Here is a 22,148-nt window from a genome sequence, read left to right as displayed (position 1 = left end):
TGATGGATTGTAGCTGAGATAGGCTCCAGCGACCCCGAAGGGAATAAGCGGTAGAAAATGGATGGATGGATGGATGGGTTATAGGTGATACACCACATTCAGGGACAAGAGGACAAATAGATATATAATAAAGCTAGATATACTTGTCATTAGTTACAATAGATTTTTGTCTATTTCCATATGCATTCATATTTTGTGCAATATTTCGTACGTAGATACACTAATGTTAGCTTTTTGTGCTTCAATTGTCTATGCGGAAATACATATGTTATTGCTTACTACTTGTGTAATAGGAGTATGTGCAATAACACCAGCACTTTAACTTACTAGGCTGCAGATGGAACCTAGTTTTGACTACAATTTGGCACCTTTGCATTTGATATGTTTATTAATTTGCATTGTCCAATGTAAGAAAGATGTAACGAATATAGCAAATGGCGACTTCCTATCAGGAGTTTTATAATACATCTATAAACAAGCTAATTGGTGTGTCTGGAGGGACTGACGAAAATTAAGTGGGAGAAAATGCGGTCGTTTATAAGTTATTTAATGTCTCTGTGTGGCCCGGTAGCAATTGCGTCACGGACCGGTGCCGGTCCTCGGACCGGTGTTTTGGGACCGCTGGTCTACATAACATATAATGGTGGTTCTTTAGACAAAATGTTGCATAGATTATGTTTTACAGATAATCTACAAGCCGCTTTCTGACAGTCTCTTCAGGATGCGCCATTTTGTGGGCGGTCTTATTTACGTGGTTCACCTTCGGCAGCGTCTTCTCCCCGTCATCTTTGTTGTAGCGGTGTAGCGTGCAAGGACGGGGGTGGAAGAAGTGTCAAAAGATGGAGCTAACTGTTTTAATGACATTCTGACTTTACTTATGTCAATAACGGAGCAGCATCTCCTCATCCGGAAACAACAACACAGGAAATGTGTCCCGTGAAAAACCGTTCGATCGGAACTCTCTAATAACTAAAGTTCCTTGGGTGAATAATGTAAACTCACTACACCGGTATGTTTTAGCGCTTTCATGGCGAGTTTACTGACAGATATAAGTAAGAACTTTACACTACTTTATATTAGAAATGGCAAAAGCGGAGGAATAATATCACATAACAAGACGATAGAGAAAAAAGAAGAAGCTTATCGACTTGCGGACACTAGCCATTTTTCAGGACTTATGCAGATCCCAAATACAGATCAGCAGGTACCAGAAGGTAAGAAAAGTTGCTTTTGCATAATATTGCGAAACAAAACGGCAGATAATATGTCTTACCTAATACACACACCATAATCATAGGCGCCGATCCGTGGGTGCTTTGGGGCCCGAGGACCCACGGACAATGCCGAGCACCCACGAGGGATTGATGCCAATTTTTAATCTTTAAAATAATTTTTGAAAAATCAATCTTGTTGTAATTAATTTTGTGGCGAGTTTGGTCCGTTTTACAAAGTAATAAAGCCACAAATCATAAGGGATATTAACTTCGCTGAAAGTCTATTTTTATTTTTTTAATACACACACACACCAAGCACCCACTGGCAGAAATGTAAATCGGCGCTTATGACCGTAATAATACTTGTATATTTAATGCACCGACAATTATTCAAGCGGTGCGGCTTCATAGCTTACCAACTCATAGTAAAACATTTTGATATATTTTGGAGCGCCATGTGTAATGATCCATATTTTCAATGGAACATTTAAAATGTTTGTTGTTTACTTGATACATATTGCCATCCTAGTGCTGTCTACACTTATCTCTGATGTTTGACTGCCATCTACTGGTCCCACTTATCATTACACCATGTACCAAATAAAATGGCTTCGAGGTGAGTAAGCTCAACCAAACGTATTCCCTACATTAGGCGCACCGGGTTATAAGGCGCACTGTCGAGTTTTGAGAAGAAGAAAAAAAGGATTTTAAGTGCGCCTTATAGTCCGGAAAATATGGTATGTGGCAGGCAAACGCACCTCATGGCGGCTCTACTAGTCCACCCCCAAGTTTCCTCTCTGGTTCCCTTTGGGTTGCACTGCCTTTTAATCATAACAAGTTTCTGAGGTGATGAATGGACATAATATTGACCATTTTTTCAATAAAGTGTGTGGGATTGAGGGTCACCCAGAGGTCCGCTTGTTCGCCCAGCCACTCGGCGTGTTCTCATTAGTGTCTCGCTTCACCCTCTTCCTTATATTCTATAAACTAATTAGGAAGTTAATCAAGCTCTATAGAGAGTGTGGCCTCCCAGGGGCCGATTGAAACGGCCACATGAGCACTAGATCAGCAATTACTGTAGAAAATAAGTAATGAGGACGTTTAAATGTCTACACTTGCATGTATGCGTGTTAGTGACATTTGGGTTGCTCCACTTAAAAAAAATAATTAAAAAAATGCTTTTCAGTCAAAATTCAAATTTTTTGCAGGAAAATCCAGTTGTTGTCCTTCCCTGGCGTCTTCCCGGTTCCAATTTCTCGACTTGTACCCTAGACAAGCCTTGGCAACACTCGGAGCGCGTGATCATTAATGGAGCGCGGCGAGTTCCATGTTCCACGATTCGATCAAATAACAAACGGACAGAGATGGATAGACAACAGAAAAGATTACTCTGCCAAAAATTCAAACATTGTGTTAATATTTTGACTGATAGTAAAGAAGAGTAGGCACCAACTCAGACATTCTCATACTTTGAAATGAAGAAGAAATGATGTCACTCAGCTTGAAAAATGAGCCCAGAATTTATTGTATTTAAATGTTTTCAATATTTCTCACGAGGAAACCTTACCATGTATTAAATCTGCTATTCAATTGTATAAAATCGAGTAGATGGCGAGTTATTGTTATTGTAGAGAAATCCCATATTTGAACCAATTTTCCCTTTTACTTCAAATTCATATCGGCTCCAAATATCGATTATCGACCTCATTTAATGCAAATAATCAACATCTGTATCGCCCCTGAAAAAAACATTTCTGTCGATCTCTGATTTTTTTATATTTATACATAAAAACAGGCTACAGTGGGAAGGGGATTCATATGGCCCCATTTGTCGCGGTTTACCTGACACGTGAAACGTGACAAATTTGGAATTGGGGGTGTGCACTATCCAATTTTGCCACCAGACGGCAGTAGAGTGTGGAATATCTTAAAATGGGTTTTGTGGCAGTTCCAACTTTGACCACAGGGTCAGTTGCTATGTAGAGTGACGCTTTCCATCATTTTCAGCAGATTGCATTGCAAAATATTTAACCCTCCACTCAGGAATAGGCCTTTTGAATTATTCCCCTGCTGTGGACACACGTAATAAAGGCATTTGTGAAATCCCCTGATGTTTTTTTTTTTGCTGCTAAATTAAACACAACATTAGCGCCGCATAAAACATTATGTCGCTGCCGGTGCGACGTTTCCTAAAAATTCATGTTAAAAAACAACTTCAAGTCTTGTCCAGCTGTTTACTGACTTGGACTGAGACAAACTTTATTGATCCACAAGGGAAATTGTACCACACAGTGGCTCAGTTACAAAGGATGGCAAGGGTAAGGATGGAAAGGATAATGCAGGTATAAAGTAGACTAAAAATGTACCATAATAGCAATATACACTACCGTTCAAAAGTTTGGGGTCACATTGAAATGTCCTTCTTTTTGAAGGAAAAGCACTGTACTTTTCAATGAAGATAACTTTAAACTAGTCTTAACTTTAAAGAAATACACTCTATACATTGCTAATGTGGTAAATGACTATTCTAGCTGCAAATGTCTGGTTTTTGGTGCAATATCTACATAGATGTATAGAGGCCCATTTCCAGCAACTATCACTCCAGTGTTCTAAAGGTACAATGTGTTTGCTCATTGGCTCAGAAGGCTAATTGATGATTAGAAAACCCTTGTGCAATCATGTTCACGCATCTGAAAACAGTTTAGCTCGTTACAGAAGCTGCAAAACTGACCTTCCTTTGAGCAGATTGAGTTTTTGTAGCATCACATTTGTGGGGTCAATTAAACGCTCAAAATGGCCAGAAAAAGAGAACTTTCATCTGAAACTCGACAGTCTATTCTTGTTCTTAGAAATGAAGGCTATTCCACAAAATTGTTTGGGTGACCCCCAAACTTTTGAACGGTAGTATAAATTATAACATATTTAATATTTACATATTATATATACAGTATATAATATATACTGATGTATTATATTATATTTTTATATAATATATACAAAATATATAGAGAGTAGATCCAGCAGAAAATATACATTATAAACAAAGAGAGGTAGCTAACATCAGGTAATAGATAGATATCATCTATTGCTGTATGGAGAGTGATTATACAGCAGTTATTCATGTTTAAATAACTTTAACTGCAAATAATATTGCCCCAAATACCGGTTTGAACTAATAATCAGTATGACAAAAACGATATTTATTTTTATTTTTATATTTATACCGTATTTTTCGGACTATAAGTCGCAGTTTTTTCCATAGTTTGGCCGGAGGGTGAGACTTAAACTCAGGAGCGACTTATGTGTGAAATTATTAACACATTACCGTAAAATATCAAATAATATTATATAGCTCATTCATGTAAGAGACTAGACGTATAAGATTTCATTGGATTTAGCGATTAGGAGTGACAGATTGTTTGGTAAACGTATAGCATGTTCTATATGTTATAGTTATTTGAATGACTCTTACCATAATATGTTACGTTAACATACCAGGCACGTTCTCAGTTGGTTATTTATGCGTCATACAACGTACACTTATTCAGCCTGTTGTTCACTATTCTTTATTTATTTTAAATTGCCTTTCAAATGTCTATTCTTGGTGTTGGGTTTTATCAAATACATTTCCCCAAAAAATGCGAGTTATACTCCAGTGCGACTTATATATGTTTTTTCCCTTCTTTATTATGCATTTTCGGCCGGTGCGACTTATACTCCGGAGCGACTTATACTCGGAAAAATACGGTACATAAAAACGGGCTACATTTGGCTTACCTCTTTGCCTGGCACTCAGCATCAAGGGTTGAAATTGGGGGTTAAATCACCAAAATTGATTCCCGGGCGCGGCCACTGCTGCTGCTCACTGCTGCTGCTCACTGCTCCCCTCACCTCCCATGGGGTGATCAAGGGTGATGGGTCAAATGCAGAGAATAATTTCGCCACATCTCGTGTGTGTGTGTGACAATCATTGGTACTTTAACTTTAACTTTATTGTCGTGTTATTTTGCGTCTAATCAGCCTTCGAGCCTGGCAGCGCCACACATAAAGTCTCCTTTTTTGTTATCTACAAAGCCTCCGAGTAATCTTTTATGTAATCCAAACTAAAGTCAGTTTATGTTATCGTAATTTGTACAAAATGCTTGTGAAAACATGCGGCGTTCTGTTGCAATGCTGATGTTGCTTTGCCTTGAAGTTAATGAATGTGCTGTAGTCACACACACACACACACACACACACACACACACACACACACACACACACACACACACACACACACACACACACACACACACACACACAGCCTCCTCAAGGTTGTTTCTCACATCGGACCCACTCCTTCGTTCCACACCTTTGCTGCGAGGCGTTCAATGAACAGATGTGTCACAGGTTGTGTTCGGGTGTCGGCGTGCTCGTGTTTGGATCATTAGGAAAATGCATTCCTCCTCTTGCTTCTCCTTGAAGTCATTCTGTGACACCCCTCATTTCCCTCCCCCCTCAATATTGTGCATCATCTCATTACACGTCGAGCGATGATCTCGTATTTCTTATTTCCCACACACTGCTCCTTTCAATTTTCTGTCATCCTGTCTTCATCGCCGCACAAATTGCGCCATGATTGACTCCCCCAAAGCATCAGTCTGTGTGTCTCTCGTCCCCGCAGGAGCTGGTGGGCAGCAACCCGCCGCAGAGGAACTGGAAGGGAATAGCGATCGCCCTCCTTGTCATTCTGGTCATCTGCTCGCTGATCGTCACCTCTGTCATCCTGTTGACGCCAGGTACTCGCCGCACACGACGTTACTATCAGGGGCGTGGCGATCAATGGTGGCACAAGGCAATGCAAAAGATGCCGCCATCCTTTTGGCCGCATCTTTCTGTTACATACTTTTAATATTCCGCCTCCTAATTATATACAGTCGAGGTCAAAAGTTGACATACACTTGTAAAGAACATAATGTCACGGCTGTTTTGAGTTTCCAATCATTTCTACAAGTCTTATTTTTTTGTGATAGAGTGATTGGAGCACATACTTGTTGGTCACAAAAAACTTTCATGAAGTTTGGTTCTTTTATGGATTTATTATGGGTCTACTGAAAATGTGAGCAAATCTGCTGGGTCAAAAGTATACATACAGCAATGTTAATATTTGCTTACATGTCCCTTGGCAAGTTTCACGGCAATAAGGCGCTTTTGGTAGCCATCCACAAGCTTCTGGTTGAATTTTTGACCACTCCTCTTGACAAAATTGGTGCAGTTCGGCTAAATGTGTTGGTTTTCTGACATGGACTTGTTTCTTCAGCATTGTCCACACGTTTAAGTCAGGACTTTGAGAAGGCCATTCTAAAACCTTAATTCTAGCCTGATTTAGCCATTCCTTTACTACTTTTGACGTGTGTTTGGGGTCATTGTCCTGTTGGAACACCCAACTGCGCCCAAGACCCAATCTCCGGGCTGATGATTTTAGGTTGTCCTGAAGAATTTGGAGGTAATCCTCCTATTTCGTTGTCCCATTTACTCTCTGTAAAGCACCAGTTCCATTAGCAGCAAAACAGGCCCAGAGCATAATACTACCACCACCATGCTTGACGGTAGTGTTGCGTTGCGACCAGTCCTTCCTCCAAGGGAATCTAAGTTGCTGGTCAATCCCAAGTTCTTTCGGATGACATAAACTGAGTATGAAGGATCACCAGAACAGAATAAGTATTTTCTAGTTTATTCCAAAGCTTTGGGAGGTCAACTCAAACAACACATTCGATCTCCTACCTAAGTTGATCTAACACTCATAAGGAAGAGCCTACTTCTTCAATCTGCCAACAGCCCCCACCCTCCCCAGATGGGACATACAGGTTCATTGTTCAACTCAAGATAAGATATAAGGGAGTACTCCAACTCCCTATATTCCAAAGCTTTAGGTAACTCACAGTGCACTTGCGGGCATAAGATGAAAAAATAGAAAGAGTACAAATGGAAAACACTAGCTGTTTCAAATATGACTATAAAAAGAAATAACTCTTAAATATGTATATATATATATATATATATATATATATATATATATATATATATATATATATATATATATATATATATATATATATATATATATATATATATATATATATACACTACCGTTCAAAAGTTTGGGGTCACATTGAAATGTCCTTATTTTTAAAGGAAAAGCACTGTACTTTTCAATGAAGATAACTTTAAACTAGTCTTAACTTTAAAGAAATACATTCTATACATTGCTAATGTGGTAAATGACTATTCTAGCTGCAAATGTCTGGTTATTGGTGCAATACGTACATAGGTGTATAGAGGCCCATTTCCAGAAACTATCACTCCAGTGTTCTAATGCTACAATGTGTTTGCTCATTGGCTCAGAAGGCTAATTGATGATTAGAAAACCCTTGTGCAATCATGTTCACACATCTGAAAACAGTTTAGCTCATTACAGAAGCTACAAAACTGACCTTCCTTTGCGCAGATAGAGTTTCTGGAGCATCACATTTGTGGGGTCAATTAAACGCTCAAAATGGCCAGAAAGAGAACTTTCATCTGAAACTCGACAGTCTATTCTTGTTCTTAGAAATGAAGGCTATTCCACAAAATTGTTTGGGTGACCCCAAACTTTTGAACGGTAGTGTATATATATCTCCTTCACAGTAGGCATGGTGTTCCTGGGATTAAAGGCCTCACCTTTTCTCCTCCAAACATATTGCTAGGTATTGTGGCCGAACAGCTACATTTTTGTTTCATCTGACCACAGAACTTTCCGCCAGAAGGTCTTATCTTTGTCCATGTGATGTCAGATGAAACAAAAATTGAGCTGTTTGGCCACAATACCCAACAATATATTTGGGGGAGAAAAGGTGAGGCCTTCAATCTTGTAGTTCGGAATTTACAATAATAAAAAGTACCACTAAGTTTTGCTGTGTTATAAGTACAATATTTACAGTATAAACACTTTGTAGGACTGGATCAAAAAAAAAAAAAAATGGCACATTCAACTTAATGGCAAAGACTGCTTCCTGACTAAGGCAACACACCGTAGTCTATACACTACTGCCATCTAACGCCTTGGAATGCGAAGTCTACTTAGTGTTGCACAGTATAGACGACATAAATGATATAAATATGGTATACATGGTGATAATGTATGAGTGTGAGGCATGACCCCCAGGTGCAGCGGCATGCTGCTTGATATGATCAACAAAGTCCTTTATTGTCGGCTGTGGTTCACAAAGAGTGGCTGGACTATAAGGTACAAAAACGCAAAAGTCACCATGAAAAGTGGAAGCAAAAATGTGTGCTACAAATGAACAGAACCTGGCGACAAGAACGGCAACTTAGAATTCAGCGGCATGAGCGGAATGCTGAAGAAATGTCCGGGCGGGAAAGTAACAAGCAAAAGTAGAATAATCAACTGGCATCACCATGCCGTCTCCCAGAGATATATTGTGCCGACTGCCAATTAATCATTCCAGACACCTGTCTCCTGCTGTCTCCGAAACACACTAGGTACTACAAGAACACCAAAAGGCACCTAACAGAAAACTGTGGCAGAAACAACGATAACAAACACAAAATGTCCAATTGTCAAGCAGGGAATGTTGATGACACATTTTAGCTGTGTCAGCAAAAATGACAGCGACAAGCGAGTGAACACTAACTGTAAGCTCCAGCTCCTAAATGAACACAGGATTAGTACAAATATTGACAGCAATGATACCAGGTGCATTGTTTGGTCGATACTACAGTCGGTAAATCTCTACTGAACAAAAATATAAACGCAACACTTTTGTTTTTGCTCCCATTTTTCATGAGTTGAACTTAAAGATCTAATACTTTTACTATACACACAAAAGACATATTCCTCTCAAATATTGTTCACAAATCTGTGTTAGTGAGCATTTCTTCTTTGCTTATTGCACAGGTGTGCCTTAGGCTGCCCACAATAAAAGACCACTCTGAAATGTGCCGTCTGGGAGGGTCAGAAAAGCAGTCAGTATCTGGTGTGACCACCATTTGCCTCACACAGTACAACGCATCTCCTTCACATGGAGTTGATCAGGTTGTTAATTGTGGCTTGTGGAATGTTGGTCCACTCCTCTTCAATGGCTGTGCCAGGTTGCTGGATATTGGCAGGAAGTGGAACACGCTGTCGTATACGCCGATCCACAGCATCCCAAACATGCTCAATAGATGACATGTCCGCTGAGTATGCTGGCCATGCAAGAACTGGGATGTTTTCAGCTTCCAGGAATTGTGTACAGATCCTTGCAACATGGGGCCGTGCATTGTCTTGCTGCAACATGGGGGAATGGTGCAACAATGGGCCTCAGGATCTCGTCACGGTATCTCAATAAAATCAATAGAACGCACTTGCCTCCGTTCTACATAACATAACAGAGGGGAGCAGTCAGAAGCATCGATGGCCGCGCTCGGGAATCGGTAGAGCTCGGTTGGTAGAGGGTTACAGGTTCGATCCCCGCTTCCGCCATCCTAGTCATTGCTGTTGTGTCCTTGGGCAAGACACTTTACCCACCTGCTCCCAGTGCCACCCACACAGGTTTATATGTAACTTAGATATTGGGTTTCACAATGTAAAGCGCTTTGAGTCACTAGAGAAAAGCGCTATGTAAATAAAATTCACTTCATTTCACATTTTTGGGGATTTAACCCCCAATTCCAACCCTTGATACTGAGTGCCAAACAGGGAGGTAATGGGTCCCATTTTTATAGTCTTTGGTATGACTCGGCTGGGGTTTGAACTCACGACCTACCAAACTCAGGGCAGACAGTCTAACCACAAGACCACTGAGCAGATTGTAGGCGTTGGGTCCATAAAATACAGATCACATTATATAGAAACCCTTATTTTTTACCCCTTTCTTAAAAAAGGCTCGGCTGCCTAAACCTGCTTGCACCAGAAGGTTTGGACATCCCGGGTCGATATTTTGTTATTTTTATTTACCGTGAATTCCAGACTACAAGCCGCTACTTTTTTTCCCTTGCTTTGCACACGCTTTTAAAACGGTGCGGCTAATTTATAGATTTGTCTTTGCTGACGGCCATAATGCAAATAGTTTTCCAAATAAAAACAAGCAAATACGCTGAACAGGCGTGTTATTGTTTGTGCTATGGCGGCATCGTTTGGACGGCAGGGCCTGCTGTCCAGACGGGAAGTAGAAGTGCCATTACGTTTTCTAACCGTCCATAGCTCTTTGACTTGAATGGATTCTCCATTCATCAATCCAAGCAACGGTTGTAAGTGGAGATGTCCGATAATATCGGCCGATAAATGCTTTAGAATGTAATATCGGAAATTATCGGTATCGGTTCTTTTATTATCGGTATTTTGTTTTTTTGTTTTTTTTATTAAATCAACATAAAAAACACAAGATACACTTACAATTAGTACACCAACCCAAAAAAAACTCCCTCCCCCATTTACACTCATTCACACTCATTCACACAAAAGGTCTGTTTCTTTCTGTTATTAATATTCTGGTTCCTACATTATATATCAATATAGATCAATACAGTCTGCAAGGGATACAGTCCGTAAGCACACGTGATTGTGCGTGCTGCTGGTCCACTAATAGTACTAACCTTTAACAGTTAATTTTACTCATTTTCATTAATTACTAGTTTCTATGTAACTGTTTTTATATTGTTTTACTTTCTTTTTTATTCAAGAAAATGTTTTAAATTTATTTATCTTATTTTATTTTATTTATTTATTTTTTTTAAAGGACCTTATCTTCACCATACCTGGTTGTCCAAATTAGGCATAATAATGTGTTAATTCCACGACTGTATATATTGGTATCGGTATCGGTTGATATCGGTATCGGTAATTAAGGGTTTGGTCAATATCGGAATATCCGCAAAAAGCCATTATCGGACATCCCTAGTTGTAAGTTTTACAATATTACAATTCTTACTTACGAAACCGTCCCGGGGTTTGAACTCACGACCTACCGATCTCAGGGCGGACACTCTAACCCAGGGGTGGGCAATTAATTTTTACCGGGGGCCGCATGAGCAACCCGAGCACTGCTGGAGGGCCACATCGACAATATTTCAATTAAATTTTGCTCAATATTATTTTTGATATATACCGTAAGATAAATAATAATAATAATTAATAATAATAGTAATACTTCAACATAGTGTATGTAACAGCATTCCATGACTAATATAAAGAAATTAACATTAATAATAAATGACAGTAAAATAAGCACACGTATGACTGAGGAGTCATAGTGTAACTTTGTGTGATGTTTGAGTTGTCCGACTTTTTGTGTGGCCGTAAACGCACCAGTGGTTTAGTGCTATGCGTGTTGGTGACAGATGACAAGTTGGTTTTGGCCTGGTTTGTACGGCAGAAAATGACTAGTTTTTCGAGATAAAGGGGTTTTACTTATGTTTTTGGTGTGGTTATGGCCGAATATAAACAGTTTTGCTCAATAAAGTGATCGATATAATTCCTGGCCTCGAAACTTCTCGATAGACGTTACAATAATTGAACGGTGTTGACGAACACCGTTAGGGCCGCTTGTTGTCACTGTCACTCAAAGTTGCATTGCAAAATTACATAGAATAAATATGTTTATTTTGTTTAGAATTCAGATGGGATTTGATTTGGTGCGCGGCATATATTTGCTGCGCACAGCAGACGCTTGAGCAGTGCGCAATTGCGCAGGCACGCACCTTACAGGGAACGTTGCATGGCAGTCCATGTATTGTTGGAAACACGCCATTCTTCATCAACTTTTCTCTTTTTAGCGTCTCGGGTGTAAACCGTGCATCACTTGTCGCTGCATGTGCACCTTCACTCGCAGGTTACACACTGACACACGCCCATAAATAATAATTTTCAAAATAAAAGCAGCACAGTTGTATTGCGCGCACGACATAGATGTTTTTTCAACTTTATTTTGTAATTAATGATTGCAGCTGTTCACATTCACTCACAATCACGCACACGCATACGTCCACACGGAAGTAATACAAATAACGATTTTCAAAACAAAAGCAGCACCGTTGTATTGCACACTCGACATAGATACTTTTTAAAATTTATTTTGTAATTTATAATTGGCCTCACGCGGGCCGGACAGGGACGCACAAAGGGCCGGATGCGGCCCGCGGGCCGCAGAATGCCCAGGTCTGCTCTAACCACAAGGCCACTGAGCAGGTCAGCAGTTATAAACAATCGTTCACTTTCTTCTTTCCTTCATGGGTCTAAACTTTACCGCTGCCGGGTTTTTTTTCTATATTTTTATTGTAATATTTTCAGAATGTGTTTGTTCTATTTTTGGCCAAAGTAAAACAAATAAAACAATCTGAAGTTGTCTTTATTTTTTAGTTTTAATGCCACGATTTTAATAGTCAGGCCCGCGTGTGCACAGATTTTCCTCCATGCGGCCCCTGAGCTAAAATTAGTTTGACACCCCTGCTGTACACTGACTACTCTAAAGTGGAATACTGAGAAGACATACTGTCGTACAAATGGTTGCGGATAACGCGGCACCGGCGAGGTTCTTCCTGTGACGTAGTCCATTACCGCCTGAGAAGGTCTTCATTACGCCGCTGACCCCACACACGCTTCCTCGTCTTTGTCTTTGTCACATTAAGACACTTAAGTCGTCTTTCAAAGCGCTGCCAGGTGGGCCGCGCTCTCTCCCCGTCGTATCGAAAGGAGGTCAGCGTGCATTAGCATATATAAACTGCTGACACTTTAAACAGGGCCAGATAAAGAAGAGAACTTTGCCAAAGAAAAGGGGATTTGCTTTGTGCTATTTATACACTTTTGGAAAAAAAAATCGAAGATAACGCCTCCCGTTCTGTCCGAGTCAGCGTTTAATCCGTACATCTGGTTATCGTAAGTCACTGTAAAAAAAAAAAAAACATTTATTCTTTGAACCGCGCCATCTGACGCCACTCGCTGCTATAGATAATTTAGCGCCAGGCAAACAGCTGCTTTGGTGTTTGTCTTCCCGCTAAGACGTCTGTGAGAACGTGGGGATTAGCTGGGGCGCGTCCATCTGTTTGGCACAATATAACACACGTCGCCTTGGAGTTGTGTGTCTTAGTTTGTCCTCTTTCACGTCTTTGTGTCAGCCGCGTCAAGAGGAGCTAAAGTCTGCTTGAACTTGTAAAACCTTATTAAACCGCTTCACTGATTTGGGAGGCTTTTGCCCAAAAGTATCTTTGGTTTTAACTTTTAGTTTTTTGATTCTCCTAATTCAAAAGGCAATAAACTATCAGTATTAGTTATGAGTGTCCTGTTCAAACTACGGCAGGGCTCAAATTTAAAGGCCTACTGAAACCCACTACTACCGACCACGCAGTCTGATACTTTATATATTAATGATGAAATCTTAACATTGCAACACATGCCAATACGGCCGGGTTAACTTATAAAGTGCAATTTTAAATTTCCCGCAAAACTTCCGTTTGAAAACGTCTCGTATGATGACGTATGTGCGTGACGTCACGGAGTGAACGGAAGTATTCGGACCCCATTGGATCCAATACAAAAAGCTCTGTTTTCACCACATAATTCCACAGTATTCTGGACATCTGTGTTGGTGAATCTTTTGCAATTTGTTTAATGAACAATGAAGGCTGCAAAGAAGAAAGCTGTAGGTGGGATCGGTGTATTAGCGGCGGACTACAGCAACACAACCAGGAGGACTTTGAGATGGATAGCAGACGCGCTAGCCGCCGACCTCACCTTGACTTTCTCCGTCTCCGGGCCGCCGACCGCATCTATGATCGGGTGAAGTCCTTCGTCGCACCGTCGATCGCTGGAACGCAGGTGAGCACGGTTGTTGATGAGCAGATGAGGGCTGGCTGGCGTAGGTGGATAGCTAATGTTTTTAGCATAGCTCTGTCGAGGTCCCGTAGCTAAGTTAGCTTCAATGGCGTCATTAGCAACAGCATTGTTAAGTTTCGACAGGCTGGAAAGCATTAACCGTGAAGTTAAATGTCCATGGTCTAATAGTGTTGTTGATTTTCTGTCTATCCTTCCAGTCAGGGGTTTATTTCTTTTGTTTCTATCTGCATTTAAGCACGATCCTATCACGTTAGCTCCGTAGCTAAAGAGCTTCGCCGATGTATTGTCGTGGAGATAAAAGTCACTGTGAATGTCCATTTCGCGTTCTCGACTCTCATTTTCAAGAGGATATAGTATCCGAGGTGGTTTAAAATACAAATCTGTGATCCACAATAGAAAAAGGAGAGAGTGTGGAATCCAATGAGCCCTTGTACCCAAGTTACGGTCAGAGCGAAAAAAGATACGTCCTGCACTGCACTCTAGTCCTTCAGTCTTACGTTCCTCATCCACGAATCTTTCATCCTGGCTCAAATTAATGGGGTAATCGTCACTTTCTCGGTCCGAATCGCTCTCGCTGCATTGTAAACAATGGGGAAATGTGAGGAGTCCTTCAGCCTGTGACATTACGCTACTTCTGGTACAGGCAAGGCTTTTTTTTATCAACGATCAAAAGTTGCGAACTTTATCGTCGATGTTCTCTACTAAATCCTTTCAGCAAAAATACGGCAATATCGCGAAATGATCAAGTATGATACATAGAATGGATCTGCTATCCCCGTTTAAATAAAAAAAATGTCATTTCAGTAGGCCTTTAACTGCTGCAACTGCGGCAAAAGCCGTGACCGCCCTCGTCTTTCGACGTTAGCCCTAAAAAATTTACCAACATCGGCGGCAAGAACATGCCGTGACCGCCCTTGACTTTTTACTTGTTAGAGGATGAGGGAAGTAACAATAAACGGTATAATGATAATTTGCAATAAAATTCCAGACGGTTAGTAACACTGTCTAATTTTTTAATTACCGAAAAACCATCATTTATTAATGCATTGTAGGCAACATGAAGTCAGACGCATGCGCACTAGCGTCGTTAGGCTTCATAATTATGGCGGACTCAGGACACAGACTTCCCCTCGGAGTAAAAGGAGCCAAGCGCTTGGTTTGACACTTAATTTTTCCTCGCTTCCTGCCGTGCGTTTAAGAGCGCACTGCTGTGTTTAGATGGATACAGGTGTGGACAATATTGGAGACACTTGTCCCCACACTAAAAGTACATAGTGAAAGAGAAATCTATTTGCTGTTTTTAAGCAGGCGATGTGTGGTGAACGTTGTCACAACTTGTTTATGAAGTCTTTACTTTGTTGACTGGGATGTGCACTCGTCCTTTATTTAACTGCAAACTGTACCAGTGTTCAAATAACATCAATACTAGCTAAAATGTGCCTCCCTCTATCAAAATATAAAAATAAAGATAAAGGCATCATGAAATGACAAAAAGGCAGGTTTATATTAATAATGAATAAAAAAAAAGTTTTTATTTATATATATATATATATATATATATATATATATATATATATATATATATATATATATATATATATATATATATATATATATATATATCCCATCCATCCATTTTCTACCGCTTATTCCCTTCGGGGTCTCGGGGGGGCGCTGGCGCCTATCTCAGCTACAATCGGGCGGAAGGCGGGGTACACCCTGGACAAGTCGCCACCTCATCGCAGGGCCAACACAGATAGACAGACAACATTCACACTCACATTCACACACTAGGGCCAATTTAGTGTTGCCAATCAACCTATCCCCAGGTGCATGTCTTTGGAGGTGGGAGGAAGCCGGAGTACCCGGAGGGAACCCACGCAGTCACGGGGAGAACATGCAAACTCCACACAGAAAGATCCCGAGGCCGGGATTGAACTCACAACTACTCAGGACCTTCGTATTGTGAGGCAGACGCACTAACCCCTCTACCACCGTGCTGCTTCCGGTTGAAAACGTCTATGTATGATGACGTTTGCGCGTGACGTCAATGGTTGAAACGGAAGTATTCAGACACATTGTATCCCAATACAAACAGCTCTCTTTTCATCGCAAAATTCCACAGTATTCTGGACATCTGTGTTGGTGAATCTTTTGCAATTTGTTCAATGAACAATGGAGACTGCAAAGAAGAAAGCTGTAGGTGGGATCGCTGTATTAGCGGCTGGCTGCAGCAACACAACCAGGAGGACTTTGACTTGGATAGCAGACGCGCTATACGAAGCTAGCCGCCGACCGCATCGATGATCGGGTGAAGTCCTTCGTCGCGCCGTCGATCGCTGGAACGCAGGTGAGCACGGGTGTTGATGAGCAGATGAGGGCTGGCGTAGGTGGAGCGCTAATGTTTTTATCATAGCTCTGACGAGGTCCCGTAGCTAAGTTAGCTTCAATGGCGTCGTTAGCAACAGCATTGCTAGGCTTCCACAGGCGGCACAGCATTAACCGTGTAGTTACAGGTCCAGTGTTTGGATCGGTGTCTCCTGATAGTAGTATTGTTGATCTTCTGTCTATCCTTCCAGTCAGGGGCTTATTTATTTTGTTTCTATCTGCATTTAAGCACGATTCTATCACTTTAGCTCCGTAGCTATAGTGCTTCACCGATGTATTGTTGTGGAGATAAAAGTCACTGTGAATGTCCATTTCGCGTTCTCGACTCTCATTTTCAAGAGGATATAGTATCCGAGGTGGTTTAAAATACAAATCCGTGATCCACAATAGAAAAAGGAGAAAGTGTGGAATCCAATGAGTCCTTTTACCTAAGTTACGGTCAGAGCGAAAAAAGATACGTCCTGCACTGCACTCTAGTCCTTCACTCTCACGTACCTCATCCACGAATCTTTCATCCTGGCTCAAATTAATGGGGTAATCGTCGCTTTCTCGGTCCGAATCGCTCTCGCTACTGGTGTAAACAATGGGGAAATGTGAGGAGCCCTTCAACCTGCGACGTCACGCTACTTCCGGTACAGGCAAGGCTTTTTTTTATCAGCGACCAAAAGTTGCGAACTTTATCGTCGATGTTCTCTACTAAATCCTTTCAGCAAAAATATGGCAATATCGCGAAATGATCAAGTATGACACATAGAATGGATCTGCTATCCCCGTTTAAATAAAAAAAATTCATTTCAGTAGGCCTTTAACTTTAGCAAGTGTCTCACCTGTTGATCACCAGCTAGTCCAAGTCTAGGAAAGTTCTTTATTTCTGGTTTCAGGGGCGTATTTGTTTGTGTGAGCTCACTCTTCCGCTCTTGAAACACTGCACACAAGAGGGTGACATAATTTTTTTTGTGGCCCCCACGACGGCCTTTAGTATTGTGAGACACGCCAGGGGCTACAGGCCGTGTAATAGTCGTACTTCGCCACGTCGCGCTTCAAGGTTTGCAAAGTGGCTATGTGGCTGTTACTTCATGTCGGCAAGACTGTTTTAATATTACTAACAACATATTTAGAAAGTTGTAAACATGTTTTTTTATGCTCTAGCTATTAAAATATTCAGTTTGTCATGAATAATTCTTACATGGTGGTAATTAATGACGACCAATTAACAGCAATAAACAAGGATTACATTTGGCTATGGGACACACAAAAAGACACAACAAAAACAATTTTTAAGACATGTGTTTTTGATATTTACTTGGATTTGTATTTACTATAAATTCTCATGTATGAACAAAAAACAAAAATACTACATTGACAGTTACAATTCAGTCATGTCTTTATATTCCAAATAATGTCCAAAGTTTATATGAAAAGACAAAAAATTAGGTTGATTGGTCCAAGCGGAAAACAAAATTGTTTGATATTTCCTACTGCAGTGAAAGCAATTCAAAATTGCTATGCCGCTTCAGCAATAATTAAAAATGTAAACAAAACACAATAAATGGGCAAAAACTGACAAATCAAAAGTTTTTTAGACATTATTTGTCTTGGGAAAATGTTCGGCTACAATAAAAACTAAAATATCACGGTCGTTTTAGAAATCCGGTCGTAAATCTGTCACAGTGACTGTGTTCGAAGCGATGCTAAATTAGCAATTATCTCAATGGCCTTTTGAATGGACGCAGCCGCGATGCTGCAAAACAGAAGTAAAACTATCACAGAGAACAAGCTGACTCACCGCTAAGTCGAAATTTTGCAAAAACCAAGAATCATTTTATCCAACATGAGGCAGTTCAGTCCAGCACGACAACCACGTTGATGACCAGCTACTGAGGGGACTGGTCGCCATAATCATTATTTTCGCTGCCTGTGCAATTCTTTTTCCAACAAATACACAGCATGGTGGCACTGTTATTAAATTCCAATGACTTGCCATTTCTCACACAGCTGAATGCTGCTCTTTTCAAAACAACCTGCTGTAACTTAACGGTGTTTAGCGGAATCGCCACCTAATTCACTACATACTTTTATACATAGAAACTAATGAATTAATTGATATATGTAAAAGAACTCAATAACTTCGATGATTTCCCATGTTTCCCAGGAGGGTTCACTCGGTGCAATTTTCAGCACCTGAGCGTGTTTATTCAATGGCAGAATCAAATGAACGCAGTGGGTCCTCTTGTCGGGACCGCTAGCTTGCACATACACATGATGCACGGACAGAGCTTTGCTCGTCGTGACTAGCTAGTGAGAAGCCCCGCAAAGTAACACACATTAGGAAGGGAAAAGATGATAGCAATATTGTGGGAATATTTCAGCTTCGAATGAGTGAGCAAGATGCAGGAAAGTGATGGTAACAAAAAAAACAAAAAAAACCTGAACATGTTTTCCATTTTATTTTTTACTTTTTATTAATAAAACCCAAAACCAGTGAAGTTGGCACGTTGTGTAAATCATAAATAAAAACAGAATACAATGATTTGCAAATCCTTTTCAACTTATATCCAATTGAATAGACTGCAAGGACAAGATATTTAATGTTCGAGCTGAGAAATGTATTTTTTTTTTTGCAAATAATCATTAACTTAGAATTTAATGGCAGTAACACAATGCAAAAAAGTTGGCACTTGGGCATTTTTACCACCATGTTACATGGCCTTTCCTTTTAACAACACTCAGTAAACGTTTGGGATTTGAGGAGACACATTTTTGAAGCTTTTCAGGTGGAATTCTTTCCCATTCTTGCTTGATGTACAGCTTAAGTTGTTCAACAGTCTGAGGTCTCTGTTGTGGTATTTTAGGCTTCATAATGCGCCACACATTTTCAATGGCCCTAGAGGTGATATCAAATTAACACTAAAGCTGGCCCGCCGATCCTCCCGGGAGTCTTCCAAACGCCAGCCAGCCAGCCAGCCAGCCCGCCCGCCCGCCCGCCAGCCCGCCAGCTCGCCAGCCCGCCAGCTCACCAGCCCGCCAGCCAGCCAGCCAGCCAGTACAGAAGCCGCACATTTCTTGTGACTGGGTCTGAACGATGTTAGAATGGATGAAAAGCGGACGTGACAATAGCTCGTAGAGTACATTAAAGGTTAATTTGTTCAACCTTGGCCCGCGGCTTTGTTCAGTTTTAAATTTTGGCCCACTCTGTATTTGAGTTTGACACCCCTGTGTTAGATTGTTAGTATGGACATAGACTTTTATATAACAAGCTACATATTTAATGAAAGATAATTGCTGTAATTTTACATGAATTTGAAAGTAATTTAAGAAAACAGAAAATGTTATGAATAATTAATTTGGTAAAAATTGAAATACTGTATACATAGTTTGTCATTACTGGCATATTACTTAAAATAACAGGCGGATTGTTTATTTACAGATAATGTCTTCAATTCTACAGTTTCATAAACTATTTTTTTTTTTAAAAAGAAAAATTACAGTAGCAATTTAGAGTAAATTAACCATAAAAATAGGATTATTTTTTTTACAGTGTAACTAACTGCTGATAAAACATTGCACATTTGTGAAAAGATGATAAAACTATCTGTATTTCATGCAAGCATGTCTTCCAAAGCCTGTAGTCCTGTATTGTGTGGACTTTTAGAGTTGTTTGACCACCAAAAGGTAAACAGAGTTACCTTGGAGTCTAATAATTTGCTTTCAGTATTGATTGTACCGTGAAGGTCACTGATAGACATAAACGGTTGTAGAATCCACACAAAACATGCTCGTCTTCGCTCGACGGAATCAGCTCAGAGAGTCTTTTGTCCGTCTCATCTCTACACTTTAAAGACTTCTGACGAGATGTTGCCTCACGCAGGAGGTGACAAGATCTATCTCCCGCCTTTGATCCGCAAAAAAGAAAAACTATTGCGCTGTCTTGCTTTGTGTTCTCACACAGGAAAACTTATCTTCCAGTAAGTTTTATGTTAATGACATCCGCCACGGAGGTAAAGGGGGACACATGGAGGGTGTAGTGAGCACTGGTGGATGAAATGAAGAGTGAGTGCCAACAATCGTCAGAAGGAAAAGGTGACTTCTTGTATTGTGCACTTATGTCCTCTCCTCAAACTGCCTTTGACGAACACTCGCAGCTTGCAGGACGTCGTAAAGATCCAAAGGGCAGACTATACTACATATTCATCCTCATTTCCTCATTTTTATTCCGTTTACAGGTGAAGACGACCGACTCGCTCTCAAGGGCAAAGTGACCGTCGGGGACCTCTTCAGCAAAGACTTCAAAGTTCATGACCCAAACGCTCGATGGATCAGCAGTAAGTGAATTTCTTGTTGTTGTTGTTGCGTTTATTAGCAGTGAGAAAGCACATAGAAGGTGCCCTATTATGCAAAATGTGTTTTTAATAACAGCAATAGAGCAGGGATATTCACTATTAGTCTCATTTTGGGTATTCCGGAGAACCAAGGTCCTTTACAGTGGACATTTCCGTCCATTTTGTCGGAGTTATAGGAGCACTCTAGCTAGTCAAAGATCATCTTTATGACAGCACTCTAGTGTTTTTAAAGGCCTACTGATATGCGATTGTCTTATTTAAACGGGGATAGCAGGTCCATTCTATGTGTCATACTTGATCATTTCGCGATATTGCCATATTTTTGCTGAAAGGATTTAGTAGAGAACATCGACGATAAAGTTCGCAACTTTTGGTCGCTGATAAAAAAAAAGCCTTGCCTGTACCGGAAGTAGCAGACGATATGCGCGTGACGTCACCGGTTGTGGAGCTCCTCACATCTGCACATTGTTTACAATCATGGCCACCAGCAGCGAGAGCGATTCGGACTGAGAAAGCGACGATTTCACCATTAATTTGAGCGAGGATGAAAGATTCGTGGATGAGGAAAGTGAGAGTGAAGGACTAGAGGGCAGTGGAAGCGATTCAGATAGGGAAGTTGCTGCGAGAGGCGGGTGGGACCTGATATTCAGCTGGGAATGACTAAAACAGTAAATAAACACAAGACATATATATACTGTATTAGCCACAACACAACCAGGCTTATATTTAATATGCCACAAATTAATACCGCATAACAAACACCTCCCCCTCCCGTCCATATAACGCGCCAATGCAAATCAAACACCCGCACAACACACTCAATCCCACAGCCCAAAGTACCGTTCACCTCCCCAAAGTTCATACAGCACATATATTTCCCCAAAGTCCCCAAAGTTACGTGCGTGCCGCTATGTGCATGTCACATACGGGCAAGCGATCAAATGTTTGGAAGCTGCAGCTGCGTACGTACTCACGGTACCGCGTCTGCTTATCCAACTTAAAGTCCCCCTTGTAAGAGTTCTCCACAGGCCAATGGTAAAGCTTGACTGTCATCTTTCGGGAATGTAAACAATGAAACATCGGCTGTGTTTGTGTTGCTGCAGCCGGCCGAAATGCACCGCTTCCCACCTACAGCTTTCTTCTTTGCTGTCTCCATTGTTCATTGAACAAATTGCAAAAGATTCACCAACACAGATGTCCAGAATACTGTGGAATTTTGCGATGAACACAGACAACTTAATAGTTGGCCACAATGCTGTCCCAAAATGTCCTCTACAATCCGTGACGTCACGCGCAGGCGTCATAATACCGAGACGTTTTCAGCAGGATATTCCGCGCGAAATTTAAAATTGCACT

General features: G+C 40.7%; 1 protein-coding gene across 4 annotated transcripts in view; it reads left to right on the top strand.

Annotated features, from left to right (window-relative positions):
* dpp6a (dipeptidyl-peptidase 6a) overlaps positions 1 to 22,148 on the top strand; it is a 457,192-nt gene that overhangs the window by 306,280 nt on the left and 128,764 nt on the right. For all 4 annotated transcript variants that reach the window (XM_062020913.1, XM_062020912.1, XM_062020915.1 and 1 more), the window contains 2 exons: positions 5,878 to 5,992; positions 20,676 to 20,774. In XM_062020913.1, the coding sequence (XP_061876897.1) occupies positions 5,878 to 5,992; positions 20,676 to 20,774 (214 nt within the window). The remainder of the gene's footprint in view (positions 1 to 5,877; positions 5,993 to 20,675; positions 20,775 to 22,148) is intronic.

The sequence above is a fragment of the Entelurus aequoreus genome, linkage group LG15, assembly GCF_033978785.1.
Source record: "Entelurus aequoreus isolate RoL-2023_Sb linkage group LG15, RoL_Eaeq_v1.1, whole genome shotgun sequence".
Lineage (NCBI taxonomy): Eukaryota > Metazoa > Chordata > Actinopteri > Syngnathiformes > Syngnathidae > Entelurus > Entelurus aequoreus.
Note: the sequence above shows the minus strand (reverse complement) of the source record. Positions and strands in the feature narration are given on the sequence as shown.